The sequence below is a fragment of the Mus musculus genome, chromosome 15 (genome assembly GCF_000001635.26).
Source record: "Mus musculus strain C57BL/6J chromosome 15, GRCm38.p6 C57BL/6J".
Taxonomy (NCBI): Eukaryota; Metazoa; Chordata; class Mammalia; order Rodentia; family Muridae; genus Mus; species Mus musculus.
This window is the reverse complement of record NC_000081.6, coordinates 95,002,451-95,015,140: the sequence shown is the minus strand read 5'-3', so window position 1 is coordinate 95,015,140 and position 12,690 is coordinate 95,002,451. Positions and strand designations below refer to the sequence as shown.

At 41.0% G+C, this 12,690-nt stretch overlaps 1 protein-coding gene across 1 annotated transcript in view; it reads right to left on the bottom strand.

Moving 5' to 3' along the window:
- The window catches only part of Tmem117 (transmembrane protein 117), a 466,913-nt gene that overhangs the window by 80,957 nt on the left and 373,266 nt on the right, over nt 1-12,690 (bottom strand). Inside the window, exon 6 of the mRNA NM_178789.4 lies at nt 3,666-3,825. Coding sequence (NP_848904.1) covers nt 3,666-3,825 — 160 coding nt within the window. The remainder of the gene's footprint in view (nt 1-3,665; nt 3,826-12,690) is intronic.

Below are 12,690 nucleotides of genomic sequence, written 5' to 3'. Positions count from 1 at the left end.
GTCCTTTTGGGATTGGGTTACCTCACTCAGGATGATATCCTCCAGATCTATCCATTTGCCTAAGAATTTTATAAATTCATTGTTTTTTAATAGCTGAGTAGTACTCCATTGTGTAAATGTACCATAATTTCTGTATCCATTCCTCTGTTGAGGGACATCTGGGTTCTTTACAGCTCCTGGTAATTATAAATAAGGCTGTAATAAACATAGTGGAGCATGTGTCCTTATTACATGTTGGAGCATCTTCTGGGTATGTGCCCAGGAGTGGTATTGTTGGGTCCTCCGGTAGTACTATATCTAATTTTCTGAGGAACCGCCAAACTGATTTCCAGAGTGGTTGTACAAGCTTGCAATCCCACCAGCAGTGGAAGAATGTTTCTCTTTCTCCACATCCTTGCCAGCATCTGCTGTCACCTGAGTTTTTGATTTTAGCCAATCTGACTGGTGTGAGGTGGGATCTCAGGGTTGTTTTGATTTGCATTTCCCTGATGATTAAGAATATTGAACATTTTTAGGTGCTTCTCAGCCATTTGATATTCCTCAGTTGAGAATTCTTTGTTTAGACTTGCACCCCATTTTTTTAGCAGGCGGAATACCCAAGATAATAGTCACAAACCACATGAAACTCAAGAAGAGGGAAGACCAAAGTGTGGAAACTTCAATCCTTCTTAGGAGAGGGAACAAAATACCCATGAAAAGAGTTACAGCGACAAAGTTCGGAGCAGAGCCTGAAGGAATGACCATCCAGAGACTGCCCCACCTGGAGATCCATCCCATTTACAATCACCAAACCCAGACACTATTGTGAATGCCAAGAAGTCCTTGCTGACAGGAGCCTGATATAGCTCTCTTCTGAGAGGCTCTGCCAGTGCCTAACAAATACAGAAGTGGATGCTCCAGGGGGTACTGGTTAGTTCATATTGTTGTTCCACCTATAGGGTTACAGATCCCTTTAGCACCTTGGGTACTTTCTCTAGCTCGTATCTCTATCTGCATATGTATCAGAAGATGGCCTAGTCAGCCATCAGTGGAAAGAGAGGCCCATTGGTTGTACAAACTTTATATGCCTCAGTACAGGGGAACGCCGGGACCAAGAAGTGGGAGTGGGTGGGTAGGGGAGTGGGGGGGGTGGTATGGGGGACTTTTAGGATAGCATTGGAAATGTAAATGAGGAAAATACCTAATAAAAAATAAAAAAGTAAAGAAGTAGATGCTCACTGCCATCCATTCGAAGGAGCACAGGGTCCCTAATGAAGGAGCTAGAGAAAGTACCCAGGGAGCTGAAGGGGTTTGCAGCCCTGTAGGAGGAACAACAATATGAACAGTACCCCAAGAGATCCCTGGGACTAAACCACCAACCAAAGAATACATATAGTGGGATTCATGGCTCCAGCTGCATATGTAGCAGAGGATGGCCTATTCCATCATCAATGAGAGGAGAGGCCCTTGGTCCTGTGAAGGCTTTAAGCCCCAGTGTAGGGAAATGCCAGGGCCAGGAAGTGGGAGTGGGTTGGGTTGGTGAGCAGGGGAAGTGGGGAGGGGATAGGGGGCTTTCAGAGGGGAAACCAGAGGGGAAACCAGGAAAGGGGATAACATTTGAAATGTAAATAAAGAAAATATCTAAAAAGAAGAAAAGAAAAAAAGAAACCCCTGAAAATCGAAGAAGCTGCTTTGCTGCAAGAGGGGAGCAAAGACTTGGTCTGTTTTCTGTTGATTGGGTCTCCTCTTTGAAGAGACAATGGAGCCCTTCCTAGTGAGATGCCTGCAGTGTCCCTGTGAAGGGGACATGCCTTCCCCCTCTGATGAAATGTCACTGGCAGGCTCCATATTACTTGCAGCCAACATGGTTGAAATTGAGTTATTCCTCATCGCAGACATTTCATCTTGTCAACTGGTCTCTGGCTACTCTGGACACATCAGCATTTTACTGACTGTATATTTTTATGCATTAAAAAAAATAGCCTAGAAGGCCTTTTGTGTTGCAGTCCTGACTGGCTTTCCCTTCATCTGCTTGTCTTTATTGAGCACTTTTTGAATGAATCTCTAATTTGTAGAAATTCTAATACAGTGTTTTTCCACTTGATGTCCTTGGCTTTTTAGTGATTCTACTTGGAGGAATACTTAAAATTTGCATGAACACAGAAGAAGGGAAAGCTTGCACTGTCATTCGAAGGAGGTGCAGCACCCACATCTGCACAAATCAAAGGCGCTAACACTCTACTAGGCTGTCTGTACCTTTGACTGTAAATGGGGTCTGGGGAGTACATGTGGGCCAGTCAACTGGCGTGAGAGTTTAACATTGGGAAGATATTAATTAGGAAACAGAATAAGATAAGATGGACTTGTTATAGAAATACCTGATAGATTATTGCATAATTGTTAAAAACTCAAATTGGAGTTCCGTAGACTAGGTCCTGCAACTAATGCGATACAGATGGAGCCCACCAATCATATCTGACCTCATGCCCAAGGCTCTCTCCACCATGCTAGTGTCTTGCAGAAAATGAAAAAGACACATATGTATTTCTAGAAGACACAAAAGTTTTCAAGCTTATGTCTTCAGATAGTTTTAAACTATAATGTATTTTAAAATACAGCCCATTAGAAGCCGTGATACACTGTAAGTACCACATGGAAGCCAATGCCCAGGATATGTAACAAAACAAAACACTATTGTTCTGCTTTTCAGCAACACAATAGCTCTCATAAAGGCCCCTCTTTGCCTCTAGAAACAAAAAAAAAAAACCAATCTGCTATCCTGCAAAATCTCACATAAATTCAGAGCACAATGGAGTTTCCTTCCCCCTTGGCAATGGCAGCCATTGTGCTCATGACTTATAGAGCCTCAGGAGGGGAAACAAAACTGCCTTATGAAAGCAATTTGAAAATGTCTAGCAAATGGATAGACATTTAATGAGCAAGATAAAGGACTGAGAAATAGCAAATGTCTCCTTCTGTCTCTTTCAAAAGAACACTCCTACACTCCAAACACTTACTCCAGCGGCCATCACCGAGAACACTCACTAGCACGATGTTTTTACAAAACCATATATTGCTAGGCAGGGTGGAAATACTGTGTGCATGAAATGGAAGCGTCTCTAGTGACTACTGAAAGTGATCGTTTTCATAACCAGAAAAGCAGTTTCTCACTACTCCATTCAACGGCTGCAACCCCAGGGTTGCTTTAACAATGGCTTTTCTCTGCATTTGATGGCTTTCTACCATTTTGACCTTTGAGTACTCTGCTTACCAAATGACAGTTTGGGGGAGGAGGGGCTTCTGTTTTTTGACTTGTTTTGCTTCCTGCATTATCCCTGCCTAACAACAACAACAACAACAACAACAACAATAAACACATTTCCAGGCCCCACCTAACAATGTTGATAAAATAAATTCTCTCCCTGTCCCCCTCCCTCTCTCCCTGTCCCTCCTTCTCCCACTCTCTTACACAGATACTCACACATAAACACACACACACACACACACACACACACACACACACACACACACGTCTTTTCTGCCCAGGAAACTTACAGAGAAACAGAATAGAGAAAGCCCCATTAATCACAACTGTAATTAAGTTCTCTAGACACGTAGAGCCCATGTTTACACTGAGAAGAAAGCAGAGACCAGCTTCAGAGAGAATAGGGAACGTGGACACTCACCTGCATCACAATAAGGAGGTCAAAGACCAAGATGAAAGAAGCAAGAAAGGCTCGGGAGACCTCATCACTGGGCAAAAACCCACGGTTCAGTTTGTCCCAGCTGATCCAGTCGGTCGTGATGACAAGCACCACCACGGAAGTCAGGGTGAAGAGGACGGTCCTGCAATGAACAAGGTTCTGGTCACACAACGATGCTGTTGCTCACGAGGGCTGGCTTCTAGGCTCCACTAATGTCTAGAAATACCCACCCCAAAGTACAGTCTCCAAAGGATGAGAAAAATATGTCACCTTTGTATTTTCTTAAAAAAAAAAACTAACTAAAAAAAAAAAAAAACAAAACAATAAACATGGTAGCATCCCTTCCCTGAAGAACATCATGGATTGTGAAAGAAACGCTAAGAATAAAATGATTACTAATAACCTTGGATAGTTTAATTAGTGTCCTGGAGAAAACACTGTATCTAGTTTTCATTATGTTCCCACTTTTAACTGAGGACCCAGAACAAGTACATGTGAATACATAGGTGACTGGGAAAAGGTAAGTGGCCCCTGGGTTACACTGGCTCTTCCACTTAACCAAAGACAGCTAGCCTCTGTCCATCCCTATAAATACAGAGAGAGTGTGGAAGGCCTGTTGCTTCAGGACCATTTCCCATTGCCCACAACACATTCCCTGTTCTTTCTCACCAGTCTTCATAATGCCCTTAAAATATTACGATTTATACTTAGAGTTTAGTATTTGTCAAAATCCAGCTTTCTATAAAATAATCAAATTAGCTTTTTATATTAACATTAAAAGTAGTCTTGAAATGCGCATGCTGAGACCCAGGGAGTGGCACTATTAGGAGGTGTGGCCCCGTGGGAGTAGGTGTGTCACTGTGGTCATAAGACCCTCATCCTAGCAGCCTAGAAGTCAGTCTTTCATTAGCAGCCTTCAGATGAAGATGTAGAACTCTCAGCTCTGCCTGCACCATGCCTGCCTAGATGCTGCCATGCTCCCACCTTGATGATAATGGACTGAACCCCTAAACCTGTAGGTCAGCCCCAATTAAATGTTGTCCTTATAAGAGTTGCTTTGGTCATTGTGTCTGTTCACAGCAGTAAAACCCTAACTAAGACATAGTCTGTATAGAACAAGATTAAGTAAAGGACTGAGTCACTAGTCAGAGACCACTTAATACAGATGGATCACAAGACTTCACAAGGGAATGACACCAAGTCATTAAGAGGGTTGTAGTCACCCCTTCCCAGACACTCTGAATATTTAGAAGGAAAAACTTCTCAGTTCAATTCATAAAATAACGTTACTGGATAACAAGGTTAGACTGACTGACTGACTGACTGACTGAATGTTACAGAAAATATTCCCAATAAACATAGGTATAATTCTTAGCAAATTGACAGCATACAGAAAGCTTGCACACTAAAACAAGTACAAGTTACTCATAGAATGCAAAGAGAGGCAAGCAATGACAGGTCAATCAATATAATACAATACTTTATAAAAATGAAGGGTTAGAATCATGACTACTTCAGTAGGTATGAAATATCTTTTGAAAAAAATTCATCACCCTTTCATATTAAAATAATAAACAAACAAACAAAAACAGGTTTGGAGTTATATAATACTTAACTATGAGGCCACATTCTGTGACATTTCTGTGTGAGCATTCCTAGGATGGATGGCACACACATTTCTATAGCTGGACCATCCGTGACAGACTGATGTTTGTGGATATATTAAGAATGTACATCGACAGAACTGATTCTTGACACACTCATAGTGTGTGTGTATGATGGTTTGTATATTCTTGGCCCAGGGAGTGGCACTATTAGGTGTAACCTTGTTGGAGTAGGTGTGTCAATGTGGGCATGGGCTTTAAGACCCTCATCCTAGATGCCTGGAAGTCAGTCTTCCCCTAGCAGCCTTAAGATGAAGATGTAGAACTCTCAGCTCTGCCTGCACCATGCCTGCCTAGATGCTGCAATGCTCCCACCTTGATGATAATGGACTGAACCTCTGTAAGCCAACACCAATTAAATGTTGTCCTTTATATGACTTGTCTTGGTCATGGTATTTCTTTTTTTTTCCATTTTTTATTAAGTATTTAGCTCATTTACATTTCCAATGCTATACCAAAAGTCCCCCATACCTACCCACCCCCACTCCCCTACCCACCCACTTCCCCTTTTTGGCCCTGGCGTTCCCCTGTACTGGGGCATATAAAGTTTGCGTGTCCAATGGGCCTCTCTTTCCAGTGATGGCCGACTAGGCCATCTTTTGATACATATGCAGCTAGAGTCAAGAGCTCGGGGTACTGGTTAGTTCATAATGTTGTTCCACCTATAGGGTTGCAGATCCCTTTAGCTCCTTGGCTACTTTCTCTAGCTCCTCCATTGGGAGCCCTGTGATCCATCCATTAGCTGACTGTGAGCATTCACTTCTGTGTTTGCTAGGCCCCGGCATAGTCTCACAAGAGACAGCTACATCTGGGTCCTTTCGATAAAATCTTGCTAGTGTATGCAATGGTGTCAGCGTTTGGATGCTGATTATGGGGTGGATCCCTGGATATGGCAGTCTCTACATGGTCCATCCTTTCATCTCAGCTCCAAAGTTTGTCTCTGTAACTCCTTCCATGGGTTGCTGGTGTGGATGTAGAGAAAGAGGAACACTCCTCCATTGTTGGTGGGATTGCAGGCTTGTACAACCACTCTGGAAATCAGTCTGGCGGTTCCTCAGAAAATTGGACATAGTATTACCGGAGGATCCAGCAATACCTCTTCTGGGCATATATCCAGAAGATGCCCCAACTGGTAAGAAGGACACATGCTCCACTATGTTCATAGCAGCCTTATTTATAATAGCCAGAAGCTGGAAAGAACCCAGATGCCCCTCAACAGAGGAATGGATACAGAAAATGTGGTACATCTACACAATGGAGTACTACTCAGCTATTAAAAAGAATGAATTTATGAAATTCCTAGCCAAATGGATGGACCTGGAGGGCATCATCCTGAGTGAGGTAACACATTCACAAAGGAACTCACACAATATGTACTCACTGATAAGTGGATATTAGCCCCAAACCTAGGATACCCAAGATATAAGATACAATTTGCTAAACACATGAAACTCAAGAAGAATGAAGACTGAAGTGTGGACACTATGCCCCTCCTTAGAATTGGTCATGGTATTTCTTCACAGCAGTAAAACCCTAACTAAGAACCGGGCGTGGTGGTGCACACCTTCAATTCTAGCACTTGGGAGGCAGAGGCAGGCAGATTTCTGAGTTCAAGGTCAGCCTGGTCTACAAAGTGAGTTCCAGGACAGCCAGGGCTATACAGAGAAACCATGTCTCAAAAACAAAAACAAACCAAAAACAATAAAAAAAAAAAACCAAACCAACAAAAAACCAAAACCCTAACTAAGACAGTGTGCATTATACTCAGTGGAGAACACTTAGTCTTTCCTTCACAGGAACAATATAGGATTACTTCTCTTTGACAACATAAGGACATCTGAAGAAGGAAGATTCACTCTTCTTCAATTGTTTGCACTTACTGGCCACCACATCTGTTGGAACCTCCTTCTACAGAAGACCAGCTGAAACAACCTGCCTTGGGGAACTGAGCAACTGCTATATTCTTGGACTTCTCGTTCACAGCTGACTGTTTTTGGGTTAGTTGGATTACAGACTATAAACCTTCACAATAAATTCCCTCAATATAAAGAGGCATTACATATGTTCTATGACTCTAGAGAACCCTGACTAATACAATCAGTAAAGAAATTAGGAATATAACTCCCTCAATAAAGACTCAAAAGGGACAAAAATACCTAAAATTAACCAAAGAAATATCTTTATACTAAAAAACTGAAGATGCAAATGAATGGAAAGATATTTTGTATCCATGCATCGATCAGTTAAAATGGTCATATACCACCCAAATATCTCTACTCAGTCCAGTAATCTCCATAAAGATTCTAATGGCACTGTTTTCACTAAAATAGAAAGACAGCTCCTGGTTCACATGAAACCATTAGAAAAACCAAGGAGTAAGAGGACTTTTGAAAAATATTTCCTGACTCCATATTATAATATAGAATTAATTTGTATGAATTAAATTAATTTTTACTAACAAGATAATTTGATTATGAACATATCCATGGATATTCTTTAAAACACTGGACAGACTAGAAATAAATGCTCACAATTATAGTCAGCTAAGTTTTGAGGGTATTAGGAGGAATACACAATGGGGACATGGTAGTCTTTCCAATAAACACACAAGAAATGGATGCCCATGTGCAAAGGCTGAAACCGAACCCTGCCTGAAACCATAAAACATCTAAGAGGAAACAAGAAAAGGTCTTCAGTACTGGTTTTGGAAGTTATTTCCTAGATCTGACACCAGAAGCACAGAGAGAGTCAGATGACATCAAACTGGGGAAAATGCGTAGCAGAGGGAACATCTGGAATAGAGCAGCAGCCAATGAAATGGGAGATGACACCAGAAACCTACACATCTGCAAAGGGATCAATACGCGGAACATAAGTAACTTAGAAGCACAGAATCAAATGAGGTACCAGGGAAAAGTCCCAAAGAGGCATCTCTCAGGAGAAGACACACAGATGCTCAGCAGGTGTAGTTTAGCCTTGGTGTGAGGGTTTGTGCCTAGTCTTACGGCATCTTGCTATTTTCAGTTGATATCCCTGGGAAGCCTACTCTTTTCCAAAGGGAAAGAGAAGTGGATCTGGGGGAGAGGGGAACTGGCAGGGGTGGAGGAACTGAGAGGAGTGGAGGGAGAGGAGACTAATCTTAAGGGGAGAAGCAAGTGAGAACTACGGTGAGATATTGCTTCACACCAGATAGCTTGACCAGCATCAGCAAGATGACAGAGATACCAGATATACCAGCTGGCTGATGTGGAAAAAGCAACCCTGTGCACCCCCGACAGTAAGTCCCCTGGCACAATCCCCTAACATGTACTAGTCTTAAGAGCACTTTGTAAATGTTTTCCTGGCTTTGTTGTGTACTTCTGTTTTGACAAAGGGTATTGCTACGGATCTCAAGAAACAGTTACTGGTAACATTTTATTGCTCCAAGGGGAAATTAAAGGAGGTATTCTGCCTGATATTTAATTTTTAATAGTACAAAAGGAATAAAAATGGCAATCATTAAATATGCATGCCTACAGCTCAAAGAAAGGGCCCTAAAAATAAGTCTCAAGAGGACCTCGAAGAAGAGAAAGAAAGGGAAACAAAGCACATTAATGACTTATACCACCGTCTCCAAAGCCATGCTAAATGTGACATACACAGATACATGTGTCAATCACCAACAGTCAAACATTAGAGATAATGCCTATCTGCACATGCGCACGGGATGCACAGGGCCCCTTTCTCACACCACTGCTTACAAAATGGGCTTTACCACACTGATAATTGTATCTCAACCATTGCCAGTCTTTAAAAGAAAAATAACTCGATAAAGTTAATTAAAAAAAATAATTTTATATGAACCTGCCATGGTGGAAATGTGAACAGAACTGCATGTCTGCTGCCACTATATGTGGTTTATAGAATGCAGGGTGTGGGGTTCACCGCTTTACATAACTAACTTATACCACCCATACCATACCACACCCTGCTATCATCACCCCCAATTTACCATTACAAAACTGAATCCTGAATCACAGAGCATTTAAATAAGCTAACTCACACTAACCACAACGAAGGCCTTTGGAGGTCATATAGAATAAGAGAAGTGACCCAAGAAGGCCCCATCCCAGGCTGAGCCAGGATTCTGTCATAAGCTGTCCAGGGCACTGTCTCTCAGTGGGAGCATTTGTTTACCGCTTTCCTGTATTACGTTTGTAGCCAGAAGCCATCTGCTTTTCTTTTTCATTGTGAGTACAGTACTGTGAAATCATTCCAAAGTACAAAAAGCCTGACAGGTTCTGATAGGAAACAGTTAAAAGCTAAGTCTTGTGGCCTTAAACATCAAACCCTGTGGAGGCGAGCCATCAGAGCAACATCCTTGGGTTCTTGTTTAATCGATGGTTGAGATCAAAGATATTTACTGTGAACCACCAGCTTTGGGGAGCTTCCGTTTCCCTCTTTAAGGAGTATGCAATTAAGCAATTATCTGGATTATTCTCCATTCAGACTGTACCCAGTGCCAGCATGACATACTGGCTCATCAATTCTATCCTCTCTGGTTTCTGGCATCCATTCAAACGGAAAGACCTCATACATAATTATCAGCGTGAGTGGTTAGTCTTCTCACTTTCACAACTTCAAATTTAGTTTCTGTCCTTTCTGCCAAGTTAACAGTAGCAGTGTTTTCTTTCTTTTACATTGTTTTACTTTGTAAAATAAAATACAATTGTATCGATTCCCCTGTTAGTTTCCTCCCTCGACTTCCCATGAACCTACCCGTTGTCCCCTCCCAAACCCATAGCTTCTTTTCCTTTGACTGTAACCTGCTGCTCATTCCCTATTATGTTACTTGTATAGATAGGATTTCAGGGCTGACCAGTTGCTACTGGATAACCAATGAGGTAGCTTTCCCCTTTGGAGACAATGTATCCCTCTCTGAGCATTTCCAGTTGCCTCTAGTTCTTCCTCCAGGGCTGGAGACCCACCACATTCCCTTTCCGTGGTAGAATGTTGTTGGTGTCTTCATTTGTTTAGGTCTTGATTAGGCGGCCATCTTGTTGAGATTTTATTGGATGAAGCTCCCCTATAACATCTAGGAGACACAATTTCACAGCAGTTGTCCTGGTCCTGCGGTTTTTACACTCTTTTGGTCCCATCTCCTGAGATGTTTCCTAGGCCTTAGGGACAGGGGTTGTATTGTGGCTGTATCCATTGGGGTTGGCACCATGCAATCGCTTGCATTCCTTGATGAAGGATGAGCGCCACATTTATCTCCAGGTATAAAGACAAATACTTGTAATACACATAGGATTTATGCTGCCTTAGTGAAGTGGTGGTTATTGGTTTTTCTCCAACATCTACAACCTCATTAGCCCCAAGTAGTTGGCTAGGTACCAGTACCAGCAGCGTGATTTCCCTCTTGTTGACTAGACCTTAAGTCTAATTATGCTTGCTGCTACTGCATCCTTAGGGTTATCATGACATTCTGGTTATCATAGTTATTTGGGATTATTGGTTGCTTCCCTCCATTGGGAGCTTGTGGGGTACCGTACCTTCTGTTACCATAAATGCTAGTCCTCAAAAAGGAGGCTTTTAGGTCAGATCCAACTCCGATCCTCCCAATCCTGTGTCTGCCTGGTGGCTTCAGCAATAGTGACTTTCAGTCTCTGGGAGGTGACCAAGAGCATCTGCAAAGTCCTGTAAAGTGGGAGTCTCCCAAACTCCCCTGATCAACAACTCAAAAGGGACTTCTCATGTCTGCTGTTGGTTTTCTGTCACTCTATGACTCTTTAGCAGGCCATTGTTAGCCCTGCTGAGAAAATTTCATTTAAACTATATGTGTGTGTGTATGCTTATATACGATACATATGTATCATATATAAATTTTAGGTAAGTAAATAATAGATAGATTCCTGATAGTTTTTTTTTTCAGATATCCTTTCTGTTATTTTATGAGTTGGAATGCAGGACCAAGAAGGTTTGATGGGACTTTCCTAGTCCAGTGGTCCCCATTCTAGTGTAGGATGACCATAGCATAGATTTTTAAAGAAAGGTAAATTCACTTGTGCTTGTTGGGGGCATTCAAGAAGATGATTCCAGGAGGCTATGGCATTTGTTTGTGTCTCATAATCTGCTAGAGGCAAGAAATAAGAGTTTGTATCTAGGGGCTAGAGAGATGGCTCAGCAGTTAAGAGTGCTCATTTCCTTTGTTGGGGACCTAGACTTAGTTCCCAGTACTTATATGGCTGCCTACAACCATTTGTAACTCAGTGTATGTAACATACATACTTGCAATTTGTAACTGAGTGTATGTAACATACATACACTTTGGCACAACAGTATGTGTATGTACATTCATTCATTCTCATTCATTCATATTCTCTCTCTCTCTCTCTCTCTCTCTCTCCCCACACACACACACACACACACACACACACAAAACTAAGAATAAATAAATATTTAAAAATAACAAGAACATAATTCAGATCTATGGACACTAGGACTTTTCAAGTCAAAATTGTTTCCTCATCAGCAAGACATCTTCAGAAAGTCTCATTAATTTAATACAACTAAATCTCCATGACAAGAAATATATTCATCTTGTAGCTTAGTCAAATGTCTATTATGTATGGTGTTTAGATACTATAGTACACATAAATAATTCCATATTATCACTAAAAGATGGTGTTTTAAAATGTAACAAAATTTTAATGGTCCAAGTGTGCTGGTACCACTTGCTTTCCCCCCAATGAGCACCTTAAGGTAGAGTTACCACGCAGCCACACAGGTGGAAATCAAGCAGATGTCAAGTGACGACGGAAGAGTTGAGTGTTGAGTTTGCACAATTCACAAAGGGCTAATTTTTATGCAGTTTTATTTTGATTGCACAAATAACAGGCACGTACAAAGTCACCTCGATAATATAAGTTGTAATAAAAAATTGCTAACATTTGACCTAGCAATGTCAGGTGATCTAATATAATAAGTATACTTTAGTGTATTAACCACTATTAATATTCCAAATATGTAATATTTTAGTTTACACAGGAGTATTATGTTGCTTTCTAATTATTCTGTATAACTCATATTCTCCTAAAAGATTTAAACCCAAATACTTCATTCTGAATGTTGGAATTCAACACAAATAATTCAGATTATATGTCATATCATTGAGAAACAAACTGTATACCCTATTTAAAAGAAAGGTTTAACTACCATTTCAATGAAGAATATATAGAGAAACGTAGTTTCACATTTTAATGTGCTAATACATAAAAAATAATATAGCAAAGGAATTGAAAAGCAATTAATATTATAAAGTCTATGTTTTTATCAAAAATTAAAATAAATCAAGACAGCCT